The sequence below is a fragment of the Syngnathus leptorhynchus genome, chromosome 7 (genome assembly GCF_054491065.1).
Source record: "Syngnathus leptorhynchus isolate UIUO chromosome 7, UIUO_Slep, whole genome shotgun sequence".
In the NCBI taxonomy this organism is placed as follows: domain Eukaryota; kingdom Metazoa; phylum Chordata; class Actinopteri; order Syngnathiformes; family Syngnathidae; genus Syngnathus; species Syngnathus leptorhynchus.
In genome coordinates, this window is record NC_141201.1 from 13,857,706 (window position 1) to 13,885,511 (window position 27,806).

At 42.8% G+C, this 27,806-nt stretch overlaps 1 protein-coding gene across 3 annotated transcripts; it reads left to right on the forward strand.

The window, feature by feature from the left end:
• Positions 1-1,936: 1,936 nt before the first annotated feature.
• Positions 1,937-27,049, forward strand: mrps23 (mitochondrial ribosomal protein S23). 3 transcript variants are annotated; one of them, XM_085916067.1, is made up of 5 exons: positions 1,937-2,180; positions 17,680-17,859; positions 22,792-22,869; positions 24,749-24,872; positions 26,410-27,049. In XM_085916067.1, the coding sequence occupies exons 1-5, from the start codon at positions 2,137-2,139 to the stop codon at positions 26,536-26,538; spliced, it is 555 nt and encodes a 184-aa protein (XP_085772193.1). In that variant the 5' UTR covers positions 1,937-2,136; the 3' UTR covers positions 26,539-27,049. The 3 variants fall into 3 exon arrangements, 2 of the variants coding, with proteins under 2 accessions (XP_085772193.1, XP_085772192.1); XR_015066658.1 differs by lacking the exons at positions 1,937-2,180; positions 17,680-17,859; positions 26,410-27,049 and adding exons at positions 17,866-19,071; positions 19,160-19,257 and having other exon boundaries at positions 24,749-24,788; XM_085916066.1 differs by lacking the exons at positions 1,937-2,180; positions 17,680-17,859; positions 26,410-27,049 and adding an exon at positions 17,866-19,257 and having other exon boundaries at positions 24,749-24,788.
• The last annotated feature ends 757 nt before the right edge of the window (positions 27,050-27,806 follow it).

The following is a 27,806-nucleotide window of genomic DNA, read 5'->3' on the forward strand; positions in this document are numbered from 1 at the left end:
CCCTCCTCTGTTTGGCTCCGTCCCTCTCTCTACACCACCCTGTAACGCGCTGACATTCCTAAACTCAACCTGGCCTGCCTGCCTGCCTGCTTCTGTGCCTTAAAATGCACTCTGTTGCCGAACCAGAAAAAAGAACCACTGGCAGATTACAGTGTAATCTGGCTCTCCATTTTAGATTCTCTCCTCCGCCTTAAGCGAAGTTAAATTACATATCAAAAGCAGAGAAAGAAATGACTAAAATAACTATGCTAGCCAGTACTGTAAGTGATTTACCATGTGTGTGAGAGTGTGTGCTAAGAACTGCAAGTAATGTTCTTGATCCAGTTGAGCCGGGTCCCCATACACAATTCTTTTTTCTGGTCAGCTGACATTAAGAGTTTAAAGTTCACTTTTGCCTTTTTACATAGCGGGATTAAGCCTGCATGTGTCGCTATTTAACCATGTCCTGTCCCACTCTAGCCTTACTGCAAATTGAGGTTTTTTATCTTGTTGTTTTAATTCGGTTTAGATCAAATTTAGAACCATATAAAAATGTGTTATCAAGTCATTTGAATGTGTGAAACAGACAATTTAAAATTTGGGTTTAAAATGAGTGTACGCTTTCATTATAAGCAATTAATTAGCTTGTTAACACCAATTATAGGGTGAAAACAAATAACTCCCTCAAAAATGTGATTTCTTAAGCAGAATGATGCACTAATTTGCTAGATGTTAGGCATTGAAGCTCATGGTAACTACATATAATACCTTTACAGGTCAACTAAAGAGTCTGGTTTGAACTAGAGATTGCAGATTTAATTTTACTGTCAGACTTCTATGACTAAATTACAACTCTTTATGAATGATTAACAAAGACTTTAATGTTTCTGTATTAGCACATTTAGAAATGATTAAGGATGCTCATATTGTATAAACATAAATTGGTATCATAGTTTGAATGTGATTGGTTAATTCTGAAAAAGCCACAATGACACTTTCAAGAGGGTGTGCACACGTCTGCAAACAATTATCTCGCTTATTTTTAATATCTTTCTTAAAAAGATAAATAATTTTAATTGAGGTGTACAGTTTACATACAGCTCGGAATTAATGGTGGAGAATGTTTTGAAATTATCTTCATCCCATCTTTGAATTTACAAAAAGTATTTGAAAAGAAATGTGTAGACTTTTTATATACAGAGATGGATTGAGATCGATAGCCAGATTAGAGTGATAGATTTATTGACACGTTTTCTAATGATGAAATCTGACGTGATACAAATTAAAATATATCATGTATTAGGGTTATGGCTAGGGTTAGATCAAAAAGAGTATGTGAGAGGTCAGGTCAGGGAAGATACAGGATTTTGATTGTTCTCTAGTGGTGATTCTTGGTATAATTTAGATTTTTTTGGGGTCATACTGACGCACTTTTCCACATGATATGTATGGCGCGAAAAGTGATACCCGAGGTCCTAGGTTAACCAAGTATACGTAAATCCCAAGAATATTGAATGTAACAGCAAAAAAAAAAAAAGTTTAGAACAGAAAAATATACGATCTCGTTTTTATCATTATATTAATAGCCCCAAAGGTAGGCGAGTAAATAGAAAATAAATATGCACTGGATAATATATATAATATATATTATAGGCGGCTCGGTGGGGCACTGGGTAGCACGTTCCCCTCACAGTCAGGAGGGTGCGGGTTCGATTCCACCTACGGCCCTCCCTGTGTGGAGTTTGCATGTTCTCTCCGTGCCCGCGTGGGGTTTTCTTCAGGCACTCAGGTTTCCTCCCACATCCCAAAAACATGCTTAGTAGGCCGATTAAAGACTCTAAATTGTCCCTAAGTGCGAGTGCGGATGGTTGTTCGTCTCTGTGTACCCTATGATTGGCTGGCAACCGGTTAAGGGTGTCCTCCGCCTACTGCCCGATGACAGCTGGGAGATAGGCTCCAGCACGCCAGCGACCCCAGTGGAGACAAAACGGTTCAGAAAATAGATGGATGGATGGATAAAATATATTCCTATTATCGAGTCATTGTTGTTTGAGCAGTGATACTTTATTCTGAAAGAGATTAGAGTTCTACCGGAACTGCTGTTTGGATTGCCCGTCGAGAAACTGCTTTTGGTTCAGCTGTACCTAAAAGAACCAAATGGCTGGGAGCAGACTAGAGAGAATTGGAACTGTATTTATGCGGTAAGAACGCGTTTTAATGACGTATTTGTTGTATTTCTTTTATTATAGCACCAGTTTTCAGCATTTCCTAATAACTATTATGCTATTTTTGAGCCGCTTGAGCTATACCGCATTGTCTTCAATTTGTTATACTGATAACCAGATTGTAAGACTAAAGTTAATATAGACCATGTGTGATAAACATGATAGTTCTAAATATATTGGCACGTGAAATTGTATTTTTCAAGAGCACCGAGGTGCCTCTTGATGACGAAATAGTTGTGCGACAAACGCAAAAATATTTACTCGGAGAGAACTTGGAATAACCACACATTTGAACGCGTGTTTTAATAATGAAAATACAATTATGAAGCTATTGCGTCTCACCTCTATGACTCAATGCTCATCGTCTTTTGGAGGACGCTTTCAAGGCACGATGGCGGTTTCGGTCCCTTAAGGCTAAACACTTGGGCAATGTCACGACCTGATTTGCATTGAATAACATTATTATTGTTATTATTGTAACTATTATGTTGAATACTACTACTAATAATAATTAATAATTAGATTCATAACTAAAAGGTGGACTTCTGCTGAAGGTTGAGGAATTTAGTTATGTTAAGTCAGGTCACCATTGTGATGACACCAACGTGGTCCCTGCGGGCACCAGTAGCCTATGAGCGCTAACGATTGATGGGACAATTGTGATTTCCCAGCAATATGGGAGTAGTGATCATTTGATATTAAAATGTGAACATTGGCTAATATCTACAGTAATAAATTGTGTTATTTATAGTCATACGTTTTTTTTGTAAAATTCAATAATTTAACATAAAGCAGGCGCAATGGTTACCATGTTCGCCTCACAGTTTGGAGGGTGCGGGTTCGATTACACCTCCGGCCCTCTCTGTGTGGAGTTTGCACGTTCTCCACGTGCCTGCGTGGGTTTTCTCCAGGTCCTCCGGTTTCCTCCCACATCCCAAAAACACGCTTGGCCGATTGAGAATTCCAAATTGCCCCTAGGTGTCAATGCGAGTGCGGATGGTTGTTTGTTTCTGTGTGGTCTGCGATTGGCTGGCAACCGGTTAAGGGTGTCCCCCACCCACTGCCCAATGACTGCTGGGATAGGCTCCAGAACGCCCGCGACCCCCATGGGGACAAGCAGTATAGAAAATGGGTGGATGGATGTCTATTTTGCGAATTTCAGCTACATTTGACATAATTTGGATGGGTAAATGATTCACAAAATTAGCTGGAAAATGACTTAAGTCTACTGACCGTATTGGCCCGAATATAAAATAACCCCGATTATAAGACAACTCCCCCTTTTTTAAGACTTAAGTTTTTAAAAAATCATGCAAAAACTGTCTATCACATCTTTAATATCTGAATATTTTAATTTGTAAACTAAAGTGCAATCACATTTGTAAATGAATGGCTTCTGGTTTTTGAAATGTAAATACTGTTGCGTGTTGTGCGGGATGTCCGTTGTTGAGCCAGGAAAGCAAAGGTGTGGAGTTTGGAGTTGGTTCTTTATTGGCAAGATCTTGGGTTGTTTAATGCCGGTCAATACACAAGGCACGGCAGCAGATGAAAGAACAACTTCTGTCTCCAGGTCAGCACTGCCAATCTGATCCAGTGGGGAAGAGTGCTTTTTCCTTAAGTTGATCACATAGCGCTGAAGAGACAACAGATGCCCTGCAAAGTCAGAGGGCAGGCGCTGGGGTAGACTTGTTCTGCGTCGCAGCGTTAGTTCGTTACGCCACATCATTCTTTTACACCAGCCGAGGCTTGCTTTGAAGTCAGCGGTGGGTATGTTTAGCTCTTTGGCTATTTCCACGGCCTTGAGCTGAATGACAGCTCTGCTGATGGGCATCCTGTCCTTTTGTTTCTCTTCCACGTACGTGCACACCCTCCTGTAGAGCTATTGATAGCGGCCGCTCTGAGGACCACGGAAAGCTTTTCTCTGATTGTGAGCAATTTTTAGGCGATCTTTTTGAGCTCTCTATCTCCGTACATTGCACTCTGTGACACCATATTTCACAGCCGCTTTGCAATTGTTTGAAGACTCTGCCTCATTTATCACCATCCTTTGAAGTTTGCATCTTAACTTCTCCTCAGATGATCTTCAACCCACTTTTATCCAGATTGTTTCTACGTTTCTCTATTTTCTGTTATCTGTTATCTCTTCTCTTATTTTCTTCTCTTTTCTTTCTTACCGCTATTTTTTATGTTTCTTCTTAGTGCTACCGCTATTTTTATTTTTCTTCTTCATGACGGGTTCGCATTGGCCTGAGTTGAGTTCAGCATTCGCTTTAATCTGGCGCCATCTAGCGTTGTGAATTAATGTCTAGACCCCAATGTCTAGACCCCAATGTAAGATGACCCCCCCTTTTTCAATTTAATTTCAATGAAAAAAAAACTTGTCTTATATTTCGGCCAATACGGTAATAAATCCATTGTATTTTAGAAATGTTAGAATTATTTTTCATTTCCAATTTTGCAGACCACCTGCAATACCGCCACAGACGACCAGAGGGCTGCGGACCACCTATTGACAATCCCTACCATATATTACAAAATATTGAAAAAATAACATGATTACAGATATAGAATTTTTTTGAATGATGCTGATCCAGCATATAATAAAATATATAAATATAAAATAAATATAAAACATAATTTTATGTATCAGAACAATGCACACCAGCACAGAAAAAAAGTCGTCTGGTGTTTAGTGAAATAAAGTTCCGATAACTGATTGATCCACCGATTTAAAAAAAAAAAAAAAAAAAAAAAAAAAAAAAGAGTGAATTAAACAACTTATTTTGCTCCCTCAACGTTTAAATAAGATATGAAGTACAAACAGAACATTTGGTCTTTTTACAGTACGCTGTGTTTTAATATTTAACTAGACAACAGAAGAAAATCCGTAACAATTAAACTAAACAACAATTAACTAAAAAAGTATTTAGTCATTCCATATGACATTCTCCCAATCTTCTTCTGGATCATCCAAATGCTATATAGCAAACTTCAGACGGGCCTGGACATGTACTGGCTTAAGCAGGGGGACACGTCTGGCACTCCAGGATTTGAGTCCCTGGCGGCGTAGTGTGTTATTTATTTTTTATTTTTTATTAGCACACATAAAATAACACAAATGTCACATGAAGAAAAAAATAATAATTCAAAGAAAAGTCCTATTCTATGGAGCTCTCTTCCACTTCTGTGGCTGGAAGTTCAGTAGTTGTTGGCTCGTTGAACTCTTGTTTTGTTAAATAAAGAGTTGTTTACCAAACCCACGTCTTTCCTGGTACTTTAACGCTACAATATAGTTATATACTAGATCTCTGCAGCGCACGCACGGCGTTGTCGACATAAAGAACGAGGAATTTGATCGATGGATTTAATGATTTGGAGTGACACAGATGGTTTGATAATATTGTTGTAATATGATAGTTATTTGAAATATACTTTATATATCATTATATGGGTCTGTGGAATAATTAGAAATACAACTTACAACGGGTCCGACGTCAGTATATGCGGCGCATACGCGGCATTGTTTACATAAAGAACGATCAATGGATTTAGGAATTGAAGTGACACAGATGGTTTGATAAACATGTTATTTATGTAATACTTACTTGAATAACTCGGAATGTTATGTCAGGCCCGTTCTCAGCTCCTCGTTTGTGTATATGTCACGCTAGCTTACCGTATTGTTTAGCCTGTTGTTGCTGGTTCATGTCTGTTTTTGGTGTTGGATTTTGACAAATAAATTTGCCCCAAAAGTGCCACTTATACTCCGGTGCGACTTATATAGGGTTTTTTTCACTTTATTGTGCATTTTATGGCTGGTGCGATTTATACTCCGGAGCAATTTATAGTCCGAAAATTACGGTAATCAATCAATTAGCCTAATATTTGAAGTAGGATTAAAATTTGTGTAATTAGAAAGGGATGGTAATAATAACTTTAACTCAACTCCCACCCCAACTCAGGTAATACTACTATAGTTCATTGTGCATATGTGATTTGTGAATGTGTTGTTTAACAGCAGTTTTAAACATGAAGGACGAAAGGTCAAAGAAATGGATAGGAAGTTGATTAAATACTTTGGCACTATTGAAACAAAGACTAAATTTGGACAGGGAAGTTCGTATGGGGGCAACTCAAGTCTAGCTTTATTTCTGGTGTTATGACTGATAGTCTTCCCTTCTCTTGTAAAATCTATTGAGTGTAATGGGGAACTGATTGTGGGTTGCTTTGAAGACAAACTGAGGTGTGTGGAGAAAGTTTACCTGGTATATGCTGAGAATTAATAGTTCCTGGAATAGTGGGTGTGAATGAGCAAGGTAGTTAGCATGTAGAATGATTTGGACACAACACTTTTGTAGACCATAGATGCAATTCAACTTGGTAGGATGAGTGCTGGCCCAAATTACGTTGTAATAATTGATATATGGGTAGATTAGGGAGTAATAGAGCATCAGAGTTCTTTTTCTGTCCAAAGTATGCTGTAGTTTGCTCAAAATACCAGGATTCCTAGCAATTTTAGAAGATACTGTACTAATATGAGGTTTCCAGCAGTTTGTCATAAATTAATATGCCCAGAAATTTGACAGATGAAGATAGAGAAATTAACTTATTGTCAATTAAGACCGCAACATCTTTGTTGCCCAAACCACTTTTCCCACAGTTGAACAATAAGAGGTTTTTTATTATATTCAAAGACAATTTATTTGCTTTGAACCACCGAGAAAACCTTTGCAATTCGTTGTTTATTACTGAGAGAAGGTGTTTCAGATTGCTATGTGAATAAACCACACTAGTATCATCAGCAAATAAGATGGTTGACAGATGGTGAGAGACTCTACAGAGATCGTTCATATAAATTAAAAATAACAGGGGTCCAAGAATGGAACCTTGAGGGACTCCACATTTGATGTCTAGCTAGGGGGAGTCAAAGCCCTGAAATGAAACATATTGTTTCCTCTCTTTCAAGTAGCTGGCAAACCAATACAGTGAGACATCAGAGACACCAATATGCTTTAATTTTGATAAGAGAATCTCATGGTTTATTGTTGATGACACAAGATGGCGGCGCGTGCACACGCAGCGGCCTCTCTCCGTCCCAACCGATTGGTGTTTTGTTCATTTAATAAGTGTTTGTCAGACAGTTTTATGTGTTTGTCTGATCCTACCACGTCGTGCTACAAGTACAGCAGGCAGGCTCGACATCGGCGAGAGCGAGTTTTGCGGCGTTTTGAACTTTGATACGGGGACAATAAAGGCACTGGGACTACTCCGGCCTGAATCAACGCCGGACTCGTCTGCTACTCCTTCCCCGGATAGGCAGCGTTGGAAGCGGTGTGCGAGGAGGCAGAAGAGGGGCAAGCGCGGAGGCGTCCGGGCCAGGCTAGCGGCAAACCCAACTCGCCCGGCCGTGCCTTCCATTCTTCTGGCGAACATTCGGTTGCTGGACGACAAAATGGATTACATTCGTCTGCTGAGATCCACGAACCGGGCAGTGAGAAACTGCTGTGTGCTCGTGTTCACTGAAACTTGGCTGAATGTCAACATTCCGGACTTTGCTGTGCAACTGGAGCGGCTAGCGTGCTATCGAGCGGACCGGGCCATTGTAAAAGGAGGAAAATAGCGTGGAGGAGGTATCTGTATCTACATCCGCGACGAATGGTGCCGGGACTCTGTAGTTGTATGCAGACACTGCTCGCCACTGGCGGAGTTTGTGATCATTAAGTGCTTTAAGTGCGTCCTTTTTACCTACCAAGGGAGTTTACTGCGATTCTGCTTGTCGCGGTCTACATCCCGCCTTCCAACGTTGGAAGTGACAGGATCACGGCCCTTAGTGAACTGTATCAGGCTGTCAGTGATCAGCAGACGGCGCACCCTGACGGATTTCAACATCTTCGCTGGTGATTTTAATCATGCTGACGTGAAGTCTGTATTTCCAAAGCTTCACCAGCATGTTAATTTTCCAACACGTGGTGACAGCTTCCTGGACCTGGTCTACACTGCACATAAAGGAGCTTTCAAGGCCACCCCCCTCCCCCACATCGGACTTTCTGACCACGTCACAGTTCTGTTTACGCTCGCGTACAGACAGAGAGTGAGAACTTCCAGGCCGGTTCGCAAACGAGTTAGAGTGTGGCCTGAGGGGCCTCTGATGCTCTTCGAGACTGCTTTGGCACTACAGACTGGGAAATGTTTAAGCGGGCAGCCACTTGCAACAATCGGGCAGACATTGAGGAGTATGCTGACTCTGTGACCTCGTACATCGCACAGTGCATTGATGATGTGACCCTTACAAAGTACGTCATCACTCGGGCTAACTGGAAGCCATGGCTGACAGGGGCTGTCCTCGGGCTGCTGAGGGCCAGAGACTAGAGATGCACCGATCTGACTTTTTCAGTTTCGATACCGATACCGATGCTGTGGCTTTGCGTATCGGTCGATACCAGATACCGATCAGATATTATGGTTGACTCAACAAGCTACATACCTCTACATGTGGAACAGAAAAGACTAAAGGCAATGGCATCAGGCATGACTACACAGTTCTTTCCTAAAACAAAATGTAACAAGATAAAGCAGATTAATGCAATGAACTATTTATTTGTAAAAAAGTTGTGCAACAGCAGCAATAAAGTGTATCAGCATTTAAATTCAAGTAAATTAGGATACAAACTTCTGAAAAAAAATACAAATGTTGCAGCTGAAACTGCACTGGGCAAATATAGAAAGGGTGATCAAGCACACAGTAACCAAATATTAAAATAAATAGTAAACATGTAAACATTAGGTGCGTTAACTGCTGTGTAGGTCCACCTCCCGCTCTCTTTGATCTGCTCAACTGCTGGAACTCCTGGTGCTTCGTTGCGTGGTGTTTCTGGAGATGCTTAATTAAATTGGTAGTACTATAACTGGCAGTACTACCACCACCCCTGGCAACATTAGCTTTGCAGACATTACAAACTGCCGTCGAGGTAGTTGGCGTGTTCAGTTTAAAGTACCTCCACACAGCTGACTCTTTCGTTCGCTCCATGTTTGCGTTTGTTTAGAAAACTCTCGTGGCATGCGGCACGCGTGCTGCTGACGTATGACGTAGCCCGCGTCCCAATAGATTAAGAAAAGGATCGGCCCACAGATCGGCTGCATTTTCCGATACCCGATCCATCTGTTTTGTTGATATCGGGGCCGATATCCGATCCAGATATCGGATCGGTGCATCTCTACCAGAGACAAAGCCTACAGGGCTGGGGATGAAGCGGGCGTGAGATCAGCAAGGGCGAAACTGCGGATGCGTAAAAGGCGTTCTCTTCCAAGATTACTGCCCACTTCAAAGACAGCAGGGATGCTCAGGGCCTGTGGCGAGGCATACAGACCATCATGGACTACAAGCCCACGCCGCAGAGCTGTGAGGGTGACGTCCCTCTGCTCAACAAACTGAACCACATCTTTGCTCGCTTCGACGCTCAAAACGACACTTGCCCGCTGAAGACCCCTCCGGACGAGCAGCCCCTCTGCCATTAGCGTGAGGAGGACGCTTGCTGCTATCAACACCCGTAAGGCAGCGGGCCCGGACATCATCACGGGACGGGCGCTGAAGGACTGCGCTGAGGAGCTGATGGATGTCTTCACGGACATCTTTAACATTTCCCTGCAACAGGCCATCGTCCCGTCATGCTTCAAGGCTGCCACCATCATACCTGTGCCGAAAAATCCTGCTCTTTCCTGCTTCAATGATTACCGCCCTGTGGCACTGACCCCCATCGTCATGAAGTGCTTTGAGCGGCTTGTCTTGGCGCATGTCAGATCTGTTCTTCCCCCCACCGTAGACCCCTTCCAGTTTGCCTTCCGACCCAATCGGTCCTCTGAGGATGCCATCTGCTCTGCCCTCCACTCTGCCCTCACCCACCTGGAGAACAGGGACTGCTTGCAGATTGCTGTTTGTGGACTTCAGTTTTGCATTCAACACCATTGTTCCACAGCGTCTCATTTGCAAACTCGACAAGCTGGGCCTCAGTACCTCCCTTTGCAACTGGCTACTGGACTTCCTCTGTCAGAGGCCTCAAGTAGTACGTGTGGGCGACAATGTCTCCGGCAGCATCACGCTGAGCACGGGGGCCCTCAAGGCTGCATGCTCAGTCCGCTGCTCTTCACTCTGCTGACGCATGACTGCACTGCGACCTACAGCAGCAACCGCATGCTGAAATATGCCGACGACACAACTGTGGTGGGTCTGATCACCGGTGGCAACGAGACTCGATACAGATCGGAGGTCGACCTTTTGGCCGCGTGGTGCAGGGACAACAACCTTCTGCTGAACGTCAACAAGACCAAGGAGATTGTCATTGACTTCCGGAAGGGTCACACCCACTACCTGCCGCTGACCGTCGACGGTGCTGTGGTGGAGTGAGTGAGCAGCACCCGATTCCTGGGGGTGCACATCAGTGAGGACCTCTCCTGGACCACCACCTCGGGCCAGCAAAAAGAGTGTGAGAAGGAGACAGCAATAAGACAAACAAGAGCAATAAAACAGCAAGCAGAACATGAACACTACAAGTCAGCCATCACCGACCACTGTAAAAGAGAAAACCACATGATGGACTGGGAAAAGGCCAGAGTCATCCGCACCGAAGAAAATAAACATCAGCGTTGGATCAGGGAGGCCCTTGAGATCTGTAAACGAGGACCATCAACAGAGACGAGGGAGCCTACATGCTCTCTACCACCTGGAGCAGCATTTTGGAGAGGTGAAGGGACAGCAGAGTGCGTGACTCATCTGTCAAATCTGACAGGTGAGTCACGCCTTCATTCATCGATCAGCTGATAAAGACGCGTCACAACTACAGCAGTGACACTCTGATGAAGGCGGAAGTTCATGCCGAAACATGTCAGGTAATGCAACCTAAAATACCTTGTTTGTGATAAAAGAACCAAAAAGTGAGTGAGTTTCTCTGTTAAATGAGAGATAGCCATGTATGTTGAAGGAGACTTACGAAAGCCATACTGGTGTTCATATAGTATATTGTGATTATCGAGGAAGCTACACAGTCTATTGTGGGCAAGTTTTTCCAAGATCTTGGACATGACAGGTAAAATGGATATTGGGCGATAATTGGTAAGAACTGTTGGGTCATCATTTTTAAAGATTGGTACAATTTTAGCCAACTTTAGTTCCTGTTGGGACAATGCCCTTTGAGAAACACAAATTAAAAAATGTAACATAAGGGTTTCACAATCCAGATTGCAACTTCTTTCACAAGTCTGGAGTCAAAGTGATCATGACCAGAAAAAGTATTTTTAAGAGATGAAATTATGTTATGAATCTCTTGTTCAGTGGCTGGGGTCAGAATAAAAGCTGCAGAAGTACTAGTCTCCATATAATTGATTGGGTTATCGGCTACTTGTGGAATTTGTCTGGCTAAGGTTGGTCCAATTTCTGTGAAGAAGTCATTACATTTACAGGTGATTGTTTTGGGATCTGATGAAGGCTTGTCATTTACTACGAACTGGGAGGGAAATGAATTGGATAATTTCTTTGTTTTCAGGATTTCTTTTATTGTAGACCATAAGGCTTTCATGTTCATGCTGCTTTTGACGATTTCATTGGCATAATGTTTCTTTTTTGCAACTCTCAAAGTCAAAGTCTGCTTTATTGTCAATTTCTGCACGTCAAGACACACAAAGAGATCGAAATTACGTTTCCCACATCCCACGGTGACTAGACACATTACACAATACATACAAGTAAATAGCACAAAGAGTAAAAACAAGAAGGCACAAACAACAAATAAATAAGAGTGATGAATAAGTAATAAACAAATAACCTAAATAAATAACTAAATAGATAAATAAACAAGAGGAGCAAAATGGAGCAAGCGTGCATACAGCAGACAGTCAGAATATAGCGCAAAAGTACAGGACGTTATGCAGCAGAGGGCGGAGGGGGGAGAGAGTTCAGGATCCTGACAGCCTGGAGTATGAAGCTGTTAGTGAGTCTGGTGGTGCGGGAGCGGAGGCTCCTGTACCTCTTCCCAGAGGGCAGAAGATCAAACAAAGAGTGAGCGGGGCGACTCACATCACACACAATCGCGGTCGCCTTGCGGGTGAGATGGGAGGTCTAAATGTCCTTCAGGGAGGGGAGTGGAGCACCAATAATCTTACTAGCTGTGTTCACTATGCGCTGCAGGACCTTCATGTGGTGTTCAGTGCAGCTACCACCCCACACAGCGATACAACTGGAGAGGACGCTCTCAAAGGTGCCACGGTTGAATGTGGTCATGATGGCTGGTGGAGCACCTGCTCGCCTGAGTTTCCGCAGGAAGTACAGGCGGCGCTGAGCTTTCTTTGCCAGCGACGCAGCGTTGGTGGTCCAGGAGAGGTCCTCACTGATGTGCACCCCCAGGAATCTGGTACTGCTCACTCTCTCCACCACAGCACCGTCGATGGTCAGCTGCAGGTGTTGGGTGTGACCCTTCCGGAAGTCAACAACAATCTTGTTGGTCTTGCTGAAGTTCAGCAGGAGGTTGTTGTCCCTGCACCACGTGGCCAGAAGGTCGACCTCCGACCTGTATTGAGTCTCGTCGCCCTCGGTGATGAGACCCACCAGATTCGTGTCGTCGGCATATTTCAGCACGCGGTTGTTGCTGTGGGTTGCAGTGCAGTCATGCGTCAGCAAGGTGAAGAGCAGCGGACTGAGCACTCAGCCTTGATCACATGGTTGTTTGTTTCTATATTGTTTGTACTTATCATGATCCATAGATGAAGGATTAGCGATGAATTTTTTGTACAATTTATTTTTGTGCCTAATAGATTTAGTCATTGCCCGACTAGCCCAAGGCTTCGAACATGATTCACGTTTGAGGCTTTTATCCTTTATGGGAAAAGAATAATTGTAATGCTTAGTCAGTTCCTCCAAGAATATGGTGTATGCATGCTGGGGATCAGAGTTCGTTTGTTGATTAATAAGTCTATATGTGTCCATTGGCTTCCCAGTAGGAAGAAGAGTGTTTGCTCGTGAGGAGGTAAGAGAGAATATGGGAGGGTGATCAGAGATATGAGTATAGAATTCCAGAGAAGTGATCTCTGTCAAGTATGTTAGTAAATATATTGTCTGTTAAAGTTGCTGAATTTTCAGTTATTCTCGTAGGTTTAGAAATCATAGGCTTAAAACAGAAAGAAGACAGACTATCCGAGAAAGACTGAGTTTGTTCCTCAGAGTCCATAATGTTGATGTTGAAATCCCCCATGAGGAAACATTTCTTATTTTCATGAGATATTATAAATAGCGCATTGGTGAGATGGTTAACAAAATCAGGTATCTTAGATTTTGGAGGTTTATAAATGCACCCTATAACTGTTCGATTAGACTCTATGAATACTGCTTCTCCACTCAGCTCAAAACATTGTTCAATATCAGGTCTTTCTTTATGTTCCAACTTACTCCTAACATACAGTGAAACACCTCCTCCATTCTTGTCTTCTCTGCATCTGTGGATATCACTGTAATTGTCCAAGGCATAGTCATCAGAATTATCTTTGTGTAGCCAAGTTTCAGAGATGCCAATACAGAAAAGGGAAAGTTGAGGTTGGAGATAGCTAGAGCAAGATGGTCAAAATCTTTAGGAAGACTACGGGCATTTACATGCAGAAGAGATACACTGGAATTATGGAATTGATCGCTGGCTGTTCTAAATTCATCATCCAATAAATATTTGCATTTGTCAGTTACACTTTGATTCATGAAATTAAAACAATCAACATCAGGATGGTGAATTGATCATGTATTCCATGGAGAGTCAGTACAGTACTGTTAATGTCAAGTTCAGTTTCTGCGCTTCGATATGAGTAAATATTGTGCAATGTCGGCATCATTAAAGAAGTAACGTCAGAAAAACGTCATGCATCACAGAGGAAGTAGGCCTACCTATGCAAATTTGTCCAACTCCTCCAATCTCCTAACCATAACCACTCTAACCTGCTCAGGTGCTCCAATCAGTTTTATGTATATTTTGCAGTTTGAGGACCACGTTGCTTGAATCTTTTCCTCTTTACGGAGGAACCGAGCCCTTTTGGCTATGTCCATTGGTTTTGGTCAGATGTTCATTTAGTATATACACATTTGACCCTTTCAACATTCTACATTGGCGCAGAAGGTTGGTTTTAAATTTTCTATTGGCGAACCTCATGATGATAACTGCCGGCCTGCTCTTATCTTTCTGGGCAAGCTTCTATATCATTTTCATTTATGCTGATGTGTTTTTTTTTTGGTAGGAATTCTATCACTTGCTGCTGCACTGTATCTTCCTGATCACTAAGCTCTGTTCCCCTGGTCACAGCTCCTGACCTTGCCGCAACTGCGTATGAGCGGAGTTTTGTTGGCAGCCCGGTGATAATAACATCATTCAATCGAGTAAATTGTTCGAGATCAGAAAGCCTGTTTTCCAGTTGATCAATCTTCACATCCTTCTCTTTGTTTAGTCTCTTTAGTTCCTTGATTTCATTCATCATATCCATTATAGAATCTTGCTTGGTTGTCATGCATTTGGTGGCTCATGAACTCCACTGACTTTCTCAAGACCTCATTAGATCACTTTAATTATTCCATATCTTTTTTCGAAGCCATTGCACACTTCTCTAACCAGTGCCTGTAAAGTACAAGAAATAGCGGCAGTACAGGGAGTACTTGGCACTAACAACCAGTTGAAGATGTTGACTGCTTAACTTAGAGGATTCAGATATTTACACACAGGGGCTCCACCTGGAGCCCACTGCGTTGATATGGTTTAGGTTAGGTAAAAATGATGATGATCAGGAATACTTCAGGCAGCAACACTTACCCACCCGAGTCCAACAAGTGGACCCGCTGCGGTGATCAGGCACGAGGATGGATAGGCTGCTGTTTAGTCCTGTGGTGTCCTGGTAGTGGCTAGTCCAGCGATTCTGAACACCCGTTGAACGGTCAAAACAACACTTTTTCCCTTGTCTTGATGCGCCCTAGTAAAACCAGCACAAGAATGCAAACGACAAACGAGCTTCTCAAACAACGATTGTTTGGTTGTTTGCAGTTACAACCGCTAGTACCGTAATTTCGGACTATTAGTCGCTCCGGAGTTAAGTCGCACCAGCCATAAAATGCACAATAAAGTGAAAAAAAACATATAAGTCGCTCCGGAGTATAAGTCGCACTTTTAGGGCGAATGTATTTGTCAAAATCCAACACCAAAAACAGACATGAACCAGCAACAACAGGCTAAACGATACGGTATGCTAACGTAACATATACACAAACGAGGAACCGAGAACGAGCCTGACGTAACATTCAGAGTTATTCAAGTAAGTATTACATAAATAACACGTTTATCAAACCATCTGTGTCACTCCCAATTCATTAAATCCATCGATGTGCTTTATGTAAACAATGCTGCAGTACGCGTATGCGCCGCATATGCTGACGTCGGACTATTTATTTGTTTGCATTTCTAATTATACCACAGATCCATATAACGATATATAAAGTATATTTCGAATAACTATCATATTACAACAACATTATCAAACCATCTGTGTCACTCCATATCATTAAATCCATCGATCGTCTATTAGGTAGACAATGCAGAGTACGCTCGCCCTCGGATTCGTCGTGATTTGCATTTCTAATTATTTCACAGACCCATACAATGATATATAAAGTATATTTTAAATAACTATCATATAGTAACAATATTATCAAACCATATGTGTCGCTCCAATTCATTAAATCTATCGATCGTGCTTTATGTAAACAATGCTGCCTATGTGCCGCATATGCTGACGTCGGACCCGTTGCAAATTGCATTTCTAATTATACCACAGACCCATATAACGGTATATATAGTATATTTTAAATAACTATCATATTACAACAACATTATCAAACCATCTGTGTCACTCCAAATCATTAAATCCATCGATCAAATTCCTCGTTCATGTCAACAACGGCGCGCGTGGGCTGCAGCGATCTAGTACATAACTATGTTGTAGCGTTAACAAAATACCAAGAAAGACGTGGGTTTGGTAAACGGCTCTTTATTTAACAAAACAAGAGTTTAATGAGCCAACAACTACTGAACATCCAGCCACGGAGGTGGAAGAGAGCTCCATAAATAGGACCGGGTGTGCGTAAAAGCCACGTCCGAGCCCCATCCACCTTCCCTGGACAGCCACCCGGCCGAGCGCCGGCCCCCGACTTCCATCCACGGAGGTGAAAGACAGCTCTGTAGAGTATGACCGGACGTGCGTAAAAGCCATGTCCGGGCCCGATCGACCGTCCCCGGACAGCCACCCGGCCGAGGGACTTTCATCCACGAAAGTGAAAGAAAGCTCCCGTCGAGAAGGACCGGGCGTGCGTAAAAGCCATCATAGTTTTTCAAACCTTCTGTGTCACTCCAAATCATTAAATCCTTCAAACTCTTTGTCCTCCGTGTCACTTAGAAACAAAGCCGTTAATGATGCCGGTAGTACGTGGGGCCCTTCGTCATCTTCATCATCCCGTGATCAAATCCTTTGTCCTTTATGTAAACAACCCCCCGCGCGGCACGGGTGACGTCACTTGCAGTTCAAATGACAGTAATCCCTTGCTACATCGCGGTTCGTTTTTCGCGGTTTCACTACATCGCGGATTTTTGAATTTTGAAAATTTTTGAAAAAAATCACATGTAAGTAAAACTGCAATTTATAGTCCGAAAATTACGGTGGCTTCGTTAGCTAAGCGTCTGATTAGCGTGCGGCGGACTTATGTTAGCATATTGATCAGCACTCAGACATTTGACTGAGGACTTGTTGTTTTTGATGATGATTTTGTTTTTACTGATGGTAGTCTGTTACTTTGGTCCCAGCTCTCTTCAGGTCGTTCTCTAGGTCCCTCCGTGTTTTTCTGAGATTTTTATTTACCGTTCTTGTGATCATTGAAGCCATTATTGACCAAATACTTATTTCCTGTCATAATTTGGAAATAAATTCTTTAAAAATCAGACAATGTATTATCCTGGATTTTTTTTATTTAGTCTCGCATAGTTGAACTGTACCTATGATGAAAATTACAGGCATCCCTCATCTTTCAAGTGGGAGAACTTGCACAATCGGTGGCTGACTAAATACTTTTTTGCCCCACTGTATTGTTGAGGGGCAGGTAAATCTTTGCCTTATTTTGTTGTGTTGTGTTGAAAAATAAAAACAAATAATTTTTTGCAGATATTTTCAGGACTATTTTAGAAGAACTAATGTCAACTTTTAGATAGGTCAGGGCCTAATTTTTTTTTTTAGAAAACAAACAAAGAAAATAGTTAAAATTAATTCATGTAATTTGAGGGTCAATGAGGTTGATGTGATATGGGTTTTGGGATTCATCCTTAATGTTTGTCTGGCTTTGAATCGTGGATCAGAGGTGGGGGTTAGGGTGTGTGTGTTTCAACATCACTAACTGATTATGTAAAAATATGATTAACAGGGTTCGGGATCTAATGCGCTCTGGAGTGATAAAGCAAACAGAGAAACCAATCTGGTATGATGTATATGAAGCTTTTCCACCAAAACGGCAGCCACTTTATGTAAAGCCCCATACAAGATCCCCGGTCAAGAAACCAGACCCGGTGCCTGAAATCTTCTACACAGAAGATCAAGTTAGAGCGTAAGTAAATACCAATTTTTACGATTTCTTGTTCTAAGATGGTGTATGTCTAATGTTCTGCCCTCAGAATTGTTTTCATGATGTAAGAAATGTTTTCTATGTAAAGAAGCATACACAATGGTTATTTGTCGTTCGGAAGCAAACCGAAAATGTATTTTGAAATGCACCAGAAGCTGCGCATGTTTTTGTTGAAGCCACTTGACAACTGATGAGTTGAGAGACGTTAGCGTGACTCGCGTCATCTAAGCGAATCTTTCTCCTCTCCTTATGCTCACGGAATCAACGGCTGTAAGTTATCATTGTTTTATTGGATAACTTTATTATTGTTTATAAGATAAGAAGAATACTCATAGAAGAAACTGTGTTTGGTGTTTCACTTGCAGTTTCACTCGTTGTGTTTAACACTGAATAGAAATAGAGGGAGCAAGACGCTCTGAATCCTGGCTCAAGTGTTCTATACATGAGTTTGGCTGGCTGATGAACTGTGACAACGTACACGAAGTACATTACGCACAGGGAGATCAGTACAGTGAAAAGCCGTGGTGCAGTGAGTTGAGGAAACAACGAAAGATTCAAACATGGCTGCCGAAGATGTATCCAGTGTTATCGACGCGGACACGGTAGACTTTGAAGAGAATTCTCGTCGACTTTCATCTTCCAAGTCATCAGTCCACAGTCGATCGAGAGCTAGTGCTAACTCCAAGTGCTCGTCATTCTACAATTCCGTTCTGGAGGCAGCTGCCAGAGCCAGAGCTTCGACTGAAGCAGCGGCAACCAAGGTAGCCTATTTAAGGAAGCAGTTGGAAATTAAAAGACAACAAGCTAGGCTAGACATAGATTTAGAAGAATTAGAAATTGAAAAGGAAGCAGAAGTGGCACGGGTGAGACCAGAAGTATTGGAAGCAGCTGCAGCTATAGAAAATGAAGATGTGCTAAGCATAAAAAGTCATTTGCCAGCACATGTGGCTCAAAAACGCTCTGAAGATTATGTGCAAAGCCAAACACAGCTCAACGCGCAGTCCCTTGTAGCCTACAGTGGAGTCTGGCGCCTCGAACCCACACATAGTCCACCACCTGCGGCAGCTGAGGAGAGGTCCTCACAGAACGTCTGCAGACCATCAGTGAATGAGGAACGTGAGGAAAAGGAGCAGTTCCAAGAGGCAATCAACACTCCGTATTATGGCCCCCCATTTCATGGTGCAGTCAGACCTTGTGAGTACAGCCTCCTACGACAGTCATCACCCACACCTATGACACCACCACGCATGGATGACTTCAGGCCTTTGCGTGATAACTTCAGGCCTCTTCAGAGTGACATCGGAACCCCGACTCAGCCTTCACATGCAGCAAGGCACACATCTGCCCCAAAGCCACCTGACAGTCCACATATGCAACAAGGTCAGTGTTCTCCTCATACCAGCCCTCCACACATGATAGACTTTGCCAAGTTTCTTGCTCGCAGAGAATTAGTGACTACTGGCCTCACAAAATTTTATAATATGGCAGAGAATTTTAGGGCATGGCAGTCCTCATTCCTAAATGCAACACAAGGCTTAGGTTTATCATATAGTGAGGAGCTGGACCTCTTGGTGAAGTGGCTCGGTAAAGACTCGTCTGAACATGTAAAGAGGATCCGTGCTGTTTATTTCACCAAGCCCAAAGCTGCTCTACAACTGTCCTGGGATAGACTGCATGAATGCTATGGCGCACCAGAAATAATTGAAAATGCCCTGTTCAAAAGAGTGGACGATTTTCCCCGCCTGTCTGCTGGAGACAACATGAAGCTAAAATTGCTCAGTGATCTCCTCATGGAGCTATTAGCAGCCAAAAACGATGGATATCTTCCTGGTCTTGCATACCTCGACACGCCTCGTGGGATAAAGCCTATCGTGGAGAAGTTACCTTCAGGCCTGCAGGAGAAATGGCTCGATGTAGGCTCAAAGTACCAGGAGCGCTACAGGACTTCTTTCCCTCCCTTTTCATTTTTTGTGGACTTTGTGTATGGCCAAGCCAAGGCTCGAAACGACCCAAACTTCAGCCTGTCCATCAGTAGCCAGCTGTACGGCAAAGGTGAGAAAGCTCCATTCAAGCCAAGTGAATTTAAGACTGCTGTATCTGTGCGCAAAACAGACGTGTCTGGTACCACTGATGCAAACACCTTAAACTCCACGGACGATGGAAAGGAAAACAATTATCCGGCTCGTTATTGCCCTGTGCACAAGAAAACACACCCATTGGAAAAATGCAGATCATTTAGAGCAAAAACATTACAGGAAAGAAAAGACATTCTTAAAGAACATAAACGCTGCTTTAAATGCTGCGCCACAAACCACCTTGCCAAGGATTGTCAGGCATCATTGATATGTGGTGAGTCTGACAGCCAAAGACACAGCTCTGCGATGCACCCAGACACCTCTCTGCCTCCCGATCAATCGGCCCTTCCACAAATAGACACAGTGGCACAAGGAAATTCCCCTCTCGAAGTGACGTCACGGTGCACTAAAGTTTGTGGCAAGGGCAACCTCCCACGTTCGTGCTCAAAGGTGTGCCTGGTGCGCGTCTTCCCTCGGGGACAGCCAGATTGCTCTGTCAAGATGTATGTCATACTTGACTATCAGAGCAACCGCTCACTGGCCCGCTCTGAATTTTTCCACCTTTTCAAAGTCAAGAGCAGCTGCTCCCCTTACCTGATGAAGACCTGCGCCGGCACCACAGAAATGATCGGCAGGAAGGCGGCGGGCTTTCAGATTGAAGCAGTGAACGGAGGTCCTAGACCTTCCACCTCTAATTGAGTGCAATGAAATATGAATAACAAATCTGAGATTCCAACTCCAGAAGTAACCCTCACACATGCGCACCTAAAACATCTCGCTCCTCTCAATCCCAAGCTGGATCCTGATGCAGAGATGATGATCCTATTGGGGAGAGATATGATACGTGCACACAAAGTGAGAGATCAAGTCAATGGTCCTCATAACGCACCTTTTGCCCAGCGCCTGGACTTAGGCTGGGTCATTATAGGCAAAGTCTGCCTGGACAACGCCCACAAGCCAACCCTGAGCGTCTTCAAAACTCATATGCTTCAAAATGGACGTCCGTCACTTCTCATTCCTTGCCAAAACAGCATCTGTGTGAAAGAGAAACCATGCTACGGCGGGGAGGATAAGCATGGTCATACTACACATACATTGAAAGCATTGCCAGTCGAGGATCAACGAACAAACAGCGACAACAAGTGACAATTCACAGAGGGAGCCATCAGGGCAGCTGGACTATGGATTGTCGCCGGCAAAAGGCTGGTCAGCTCTATCCTCTGTCACTGTGTGACATTCCATATAAGCTGAGAGGGAAGGTGGAAGTGCAAAAAATGGCTGACCTCCCTCCGGAGTGACTCGACACCTCTCCACCCTTCAGCTATGCGGGGCTGGATGTATTTGGACCGTGGACAGTGGTGACCTGACGCACTAGTGGAGGTGCGGCAGAAACGAAAAGATTGGCCATTCTGTTCACATGCATGTGCACCAGAGGAGTAGACATTGAAATTGTTGAATCGATGGATACTGCCAGTTGCATAAATGCACTACGGAGATTCTTTGCCGTCAGGGGCCCAGCAAAGCAGCTCAGGTCAGACAGAGGGATACATTTCGTGGCTGCTTGTGCAGAACTAGGGATGAGGCCCTCACATGAAAAGCAGAACAAGATCTTGAATTGTCTCCACAGCAAAGACTGCACGTGGGAGTTCAACCCACCACACGCTTCCTACATGAGAGGTGTGTGGGAACGCATGATTGGGGTGGCACGAAGAATATTAGATTCCATACTTCTGCAAAACAAACATACTCGCCTGACACATGAGGTCCTGTGCACGCTGATGGCGGAAGTGTCGGCAATAATCAACGCCAGGCCTTTGGTCCCCATTTCATCAGACCTCTCTGGTTCAGTCTTGCCGTCTCCTTCCATGCTACTGACACAGAAGCCAGGCCTGCTTGCTCCTCCGGGCGAGTTTGCGGGGAAAGACCTTCTGAGAGGCCAGTGGAGGTAAGTGCAGGCGCTGGCGAACAAATTCTGGAACCGTTGGAGAAGTGAGTACCTGAGCACTCTCCATCCAAGACGTAAATGGCACAGGAAACACCGCAACCTTCAACCTGGGTACATTGTGCTGCTAAGGCAAACTCAAGTGCCAAGGAATGAATGGCCGATGGCTATGGTCTAATCCACCTCCGAGAGCAGCGATGGAAAGGTCCGGAAGGTTGAGGTGAAAACATAATCTCAAGGCACCTCGAAGACTTACCTGCGGCCTATTTCAGAAATAGTCCTACTCATGGAAAACGCCGATTAAAAGTGGACTGAGAAAAAGGAAAGTTGTTTCAAAGATTAGTGGCATACATGTTCTGCCCTCAGAATTGTTTTCATAATGTAAGAAATGTTTTCTATGTAAAGAAGCATACATAATGGTTATTTGTCATTCGTAAGCAAACCGGAAATGTATTTTGAAATGCACCGGAAGCTGCGCATGTTTTTGTTGAAGCGACTTGACAACTGATGAGTTGAGAGACGTTAGCGTTACTCGCGTCATCTAAGCGAATCTTTCTCCTCTCCTTATGCTCAGGGAATCAACAGCTGTAAGTTATCATTGTTTTATTGGATAACTTTATTATTGTTTATAAGATAAGAAGAATACTCATAGAAGAAACCACGTGTTGTTTCCCTTGCAGTTTCACTCGTTGTGTTTAACACCCAATAGAAATAAAGGGAGCAAGACGCTCTGAATCCTGGCTCAAGTGTTCTATACATGAGTTTGGCTGGCTGATGAACTGTGACAACGTACACAAAGTACATAACGCACAGGGAGATCAGTACATCTAATAAAAATCCTAAAGTAAAAATACTGTACTGCATTATATAAAAATGTTTGTCCATCTCTGCTTTCAGGAAATTTTATAAACAATATGGGATGGGTCCTCGACCTTTTGATCTTTCCAAATTGAACTTTGTCTCTACCTGTCAAAGGTACGTACTGAATTGTATTTCCCCCATCTAAGGGTTTAAATTACCGTAATTTTCGGACTATAAATCGGTCCGGAGTATAAGTCACACCAGCCATAAAATGCACAATAAAGTGAAAAAAAACATATATAAGTCACACCGGACTATAAGTCGCACTTTTGGGGTAGATGTATTTGTCAAAATCCAACACCAACGTGACATATACACAAACGAGGAGCTGAGAATGGGCCTGACGTAACATTCAGTTATTGAAATAAGTATTACATAAATAACACGTTTATCAAACCATCTGTGTCACTCCAATTCATTAAATCCATCAATCAGCCTTTATGTAAACAATGCCGCGTATGCGCCGCTGACGTCGGACGTGTAAGGCATTTCAAATGATTCCACAGACCGATATAACGATATATAAAGTATATTTCAAATAACTATCATATAACAATATTATCAAACCATCTGTGTCACTCCTAATCATTAAATCCGTCGATCAAATTCCTCGTCCTTTATGTCAACAACGCCGCGCGCGCGCCGCACTGATCTAGTATATAACTACAGTCATCCCTCCTACTTCGCGGCTTCAACTATCGCGGCTTCGCTGTATCGCGGGTTTTCAAAAATAAATTAATAATTTTATCGCAGAAATTTCATCATTTCACGAGGTTTCGCGGCCACTTGAGTTTCTTCATTTTCCTTTAATAATGATAGCTTATGTTTAAAAGTCGTTTTCTTGTTTTGAAATGAATAAATTAAAGAGTCAGTACAGTATACTTTATCGTCACATGTGACTTCAGGGTGTTCTCTCTGTTGTATATTTAGATGTTGTATATTTTGGACTAACTCATGTTCCGTAGTGGGAAAACCCCGGATGTGGGAGGGGGAGCTTCGGGGACGTTCAGTGTTGTAATGTACGGCCAGTGAACTGACTGTGATGAAAGGAATAAAGCAGTATCCATCACGTCGTTGTCCGAACCATGCTTGCTACATCAGAACCTGGAAAATAGTAAAGATATAACACTCTCCACCGGCGGTGGCCTTCATCTGGACATAGCAATACACTGTTAGTCTCGTCGCTAAGGCATGAATGCGGAGCGCACAGTCCATTGATATGAAAGTCCCCTAGCAGCGAGCTGGTTGATGTCAGCGATAAAAATAGAATATCTTCCAAGAATAGCTCAAAAAAATCTAGTTTCTATTTCGCGGAAATTCCCATTTCGCGGGTGGGTCTGGAACGTAACCCCCGCGAAGTAGGAGGGATTACTGTATATCGTAGCGTTAACAAAGTACCAGGAAAGACGTGGGTGTGGTAAACGGCTCTTTATTTAACAAGAGTTCAACGAGCCAACGATAAAAACATATACAAGTTGCTTCACAAAATAAAATATATGAAACAACTATAATATAAATAAGTTTTTCAAACCTTGTGTCACTCCAAATCGTTAAATGCTTCAAACGTAGGGCCCTTCATCATCTTCGTCATCCCGTAATCAAATCCTTTGTCCTTTAGTCAAAGTCTGCTTTATTGTCAATTTCTTCACGTTAAAAAACACAATGAGATCAAAATTAAGAAAAACAACAACCGCCGCATGGCACCGGTGACGTCACTTGCAGTTCAAATGACAGTAATCCCTTGTTACATCGCGGTTCGTTTATCACGGTTTCAGTACATCGCAGATTTTTGAACTTTGAAAATTTGTGAAAAAAATCACATATAAGTCGCTCCTGAGTATAAGTCGCCCCCCCACCCAAACTATGAGAGAAAAAAAATGCGAGTTATAGTCCGAAAATTGCAGTAATATTATTTGGCTTCTGAGTTTTGTAATGGCGTGGCTCACTTGGATGAGGATTAACATTTCTGCAATATTTTTATGCTCCATTGTAGGTTTGTAGACAAGTATGCTGAGTTAAAGAGCCAATCCGAGATGGATGACACTGTTCTGTTTGAGGAGACTGCAAAGGCTTTACTCGCAGAGGGCATCATACTGAGAAGGAGAGGAGCCTCAACAGTAAGTGTTCATCTGGAAAGGTCCATTTCCAAAGAAGATATCTGCTGGATAACATCTAGAGGTTCCTTGGTTTGCGATGGTCCCAACATATGCTGTTTTGAGGGAACAAGTAGTGAAGAGGGAGAACACATCTTTGTTTTCATTGCTCAACGACAGACATCTTGAACAAAACGCAAAATAAGCAAAATAAGATGTTGTCACGCAGCACATAAACTTTCACGCACTGTACTGCTTTGCTTACAGTGGAACCTTGGTCCAACTTAATAAGTTTAAAGACAAACTAAAACATTTGACCTCAAACATCACAGTCAAGTATTGACTTATTGAAACATTCAAAAAAGGGAAACCGTGATAAACAAACCGCGATGTCGCAAGGGATTGCTGTAATTTGAATTTCAAGTGACGTCAGCAGCGCGGCGGTTGTTTGCATAAAGGACAAAGATTCGATCACGGGATGACGAAGATGACGAAGGGCCCCACGTACTACCGGCATCATTAGCGGCTTTGTTTGTAAGTGACACGGAGGACGAAGAATTTGAAGGATTTAATGATTTGGAGTGACACAGAAGGTTTGAAAAACTATTATGGCTTTTACACATGCCTGGTCCTTCTCGACGCAAGCTCTCTTTCACCTCCGTGGATGGAAGTTGGGGGTAGGCGCTTGGCCGGGTTGCTGTCCAGGGACGGTTGATGGGGCTCGGACATGGCTTTTACGCACGCCCGATCATATTCTCCGGAGCTTTCTTTCACCTCCGTGGATGGAAGTCGGGGGTCGCCGCTTGGCCGGGTGGCTGTCCGGGGACGGTGGATGGGGCTCGGACATGGCTTTTACGCACGCCTGGTCATACTCTACGGGGCTTTCTTTCACCTCCGTGGATGGAAGTCTGGGGCCGGCGTTCGGCCGGGTGGCTGTCCGGGGACGGTGGATGGGGCTCGGACATGGCTTTTACGCACGCCCGGTCCTATTCTATGGAGCTCTCTTCCACCTCCGTGGCTGGAAGTTCAGTAGTTGTTGCCTCGTTGAACTCTTGTTTTGTTAAATAAAGAGCCGTTTACCAAACCCACGTCTTTGCTTGTACTTTGTTAACGCTACAATATAGTTATATCCTAGATCTGTGGAATAACGACAAGGCTGACGTCAGGGCCCACGCGCGGCGTTTTTGACAAAGGACGAGGAATTTGATCAATGGATTGAATGATTTGGAGTGACACAGATGGTTTGATAATATTGTTGTAATATGATAGTTATTTGAAATATACTTTATATATCGTTATATGTGTGTACGCGGCATTGTTTACATAAAGGACGATCGATTGATTTAATGAATTGGAGTGACACAGATGGTTTTATAAACGTGTTATGTAATAGTTATTAGACTAACTGAATGTTACATCAGGCCCGTTCTCAGCTCATCGTGTGTGTTTATGTCACGTTAGCATACCTATTGTTTAGCCTGTTGTTGCTCGTGTGATTTATACTCCGGAGCGACTTGTAGTCCGAAAATTACGGTTGTTAGTTTTGCTTTTTATTTCACAGGTGGCAGCAGAGTCAAGGGATCCAGTTTTGGGGCTGAAGCTGACAGCTATGTTGGCAGAGCAACAGTCAGTTGGTGATGACAGCCTGCAAGAGCCAGAACAACATACATCAAACACAACACAAACGTAGAACTTTGTCCTTATTTGGAGGCTCTGGTCACCTGGAGAAATAATAGCATGATCATCGAGCAGGGGTGTAAATTTGTTTTCCACCAATGGCCTCATACAGAAAAGCTGAATGAAGTTGAGCTTTGAATATTCTTCACCTTCGTCTAATAAACATGGCAAAAAAAAATCCTAAATTAAGAAATGCTAAGTATTTGATTCTACCGCTTATCCTGTTCAGGGTCTTTAAGAAAAAAACAGTATATGTATGTATCAGGTTTTGTTAAAATTTCCTGTTTGCAATATCCCACCAATAAAAAAATGAGCTGTTGCTGTTCAGGATCCTATTTTATCTGGAAACTTCAAGTAGCCATCTTTGTGAAATGTCACTTCAGAAAAATCAACGTCAGCAAGCTACTTACAAGAATTTATTGCATACAGTCTACTTTGTCTGAATATCAATATGATGGATGTTTCATGGAATGTTGTGTAAAACTGTGTGGCAACACACTGAGAATAAACTGGATTGAGAATTACTTGAATATTTCTCATTAACCTTTAAAATGAGTGTGAGGAAAGGACTCAGCAATCCAAATGCTTTTGAACTCATAAAAATGTTGATATTCTGCTACAAAGGCGGCACTTTCCCAAATGATAAATCCCAAATCCTCGTAAAACTCATGTTAAAGCATCAGTAACAACCGGCAAGCATCACACCAACCGGGAAGCATCAAGGAAAGGTATGAGGAGTCAGAAGACGTAACTAAACCAAATGTTTAATGTACTGTACAATATAGCAAGAGTAAAAGCAATTGTGGCTTCTTGAAAATACTTTTGTTGCCTCATCAAGTTTTGTACTCGCCAAATAATTTATAATTGTGGTTATTATCCATATTATTCGGGTTGACCACGTTTTAGTGGGATGACCAAATTTCCCAGCAGCATTGAAATCAGATCAAAATGTATGGTCCAGCGCAGGGTTCGGCAACCCAAAATGTTCTAAGAGCCATATTGCCCCCCCCAAAAAAACATACCTGTCTGGAGCCGCAAAAATCTAAAAGCCTTTTATAATGCAACATAGACTGTCAATACACAAGTTGTATGCCTTCCATTAAAATAACGTAAAAAAAAAATAGTGGTATCAATTTGATCATTTCTTCTTGCGGCCCATTAGAGTTCACATTCCTGCATAGCAGAGCTGTCTGTTCGATATCGGTCACGTCACACGACTCATCCATCACAGGCAATTAAGAAAGCTGGAGCTGAATTGATGTCGTTGATCTGCTGATCGGT

Excerpts from the sequence above, each read along its gene's own strand:
- mrps23 (XM_085916066.1), top strand. The coding sequence starts at position 18,438 with ATGGCTGCCGAAGATGTATCCAGTGTTATCGACGCGGACACGGTAGAC. Across the intron at positions 19,258-22,791 it reads CAGTCCACATATGCAACAAG|GAAATTTTATAAACAATATG; the intron begins GTCAGTGTTCTC and ends CTCTGCTTTCAG.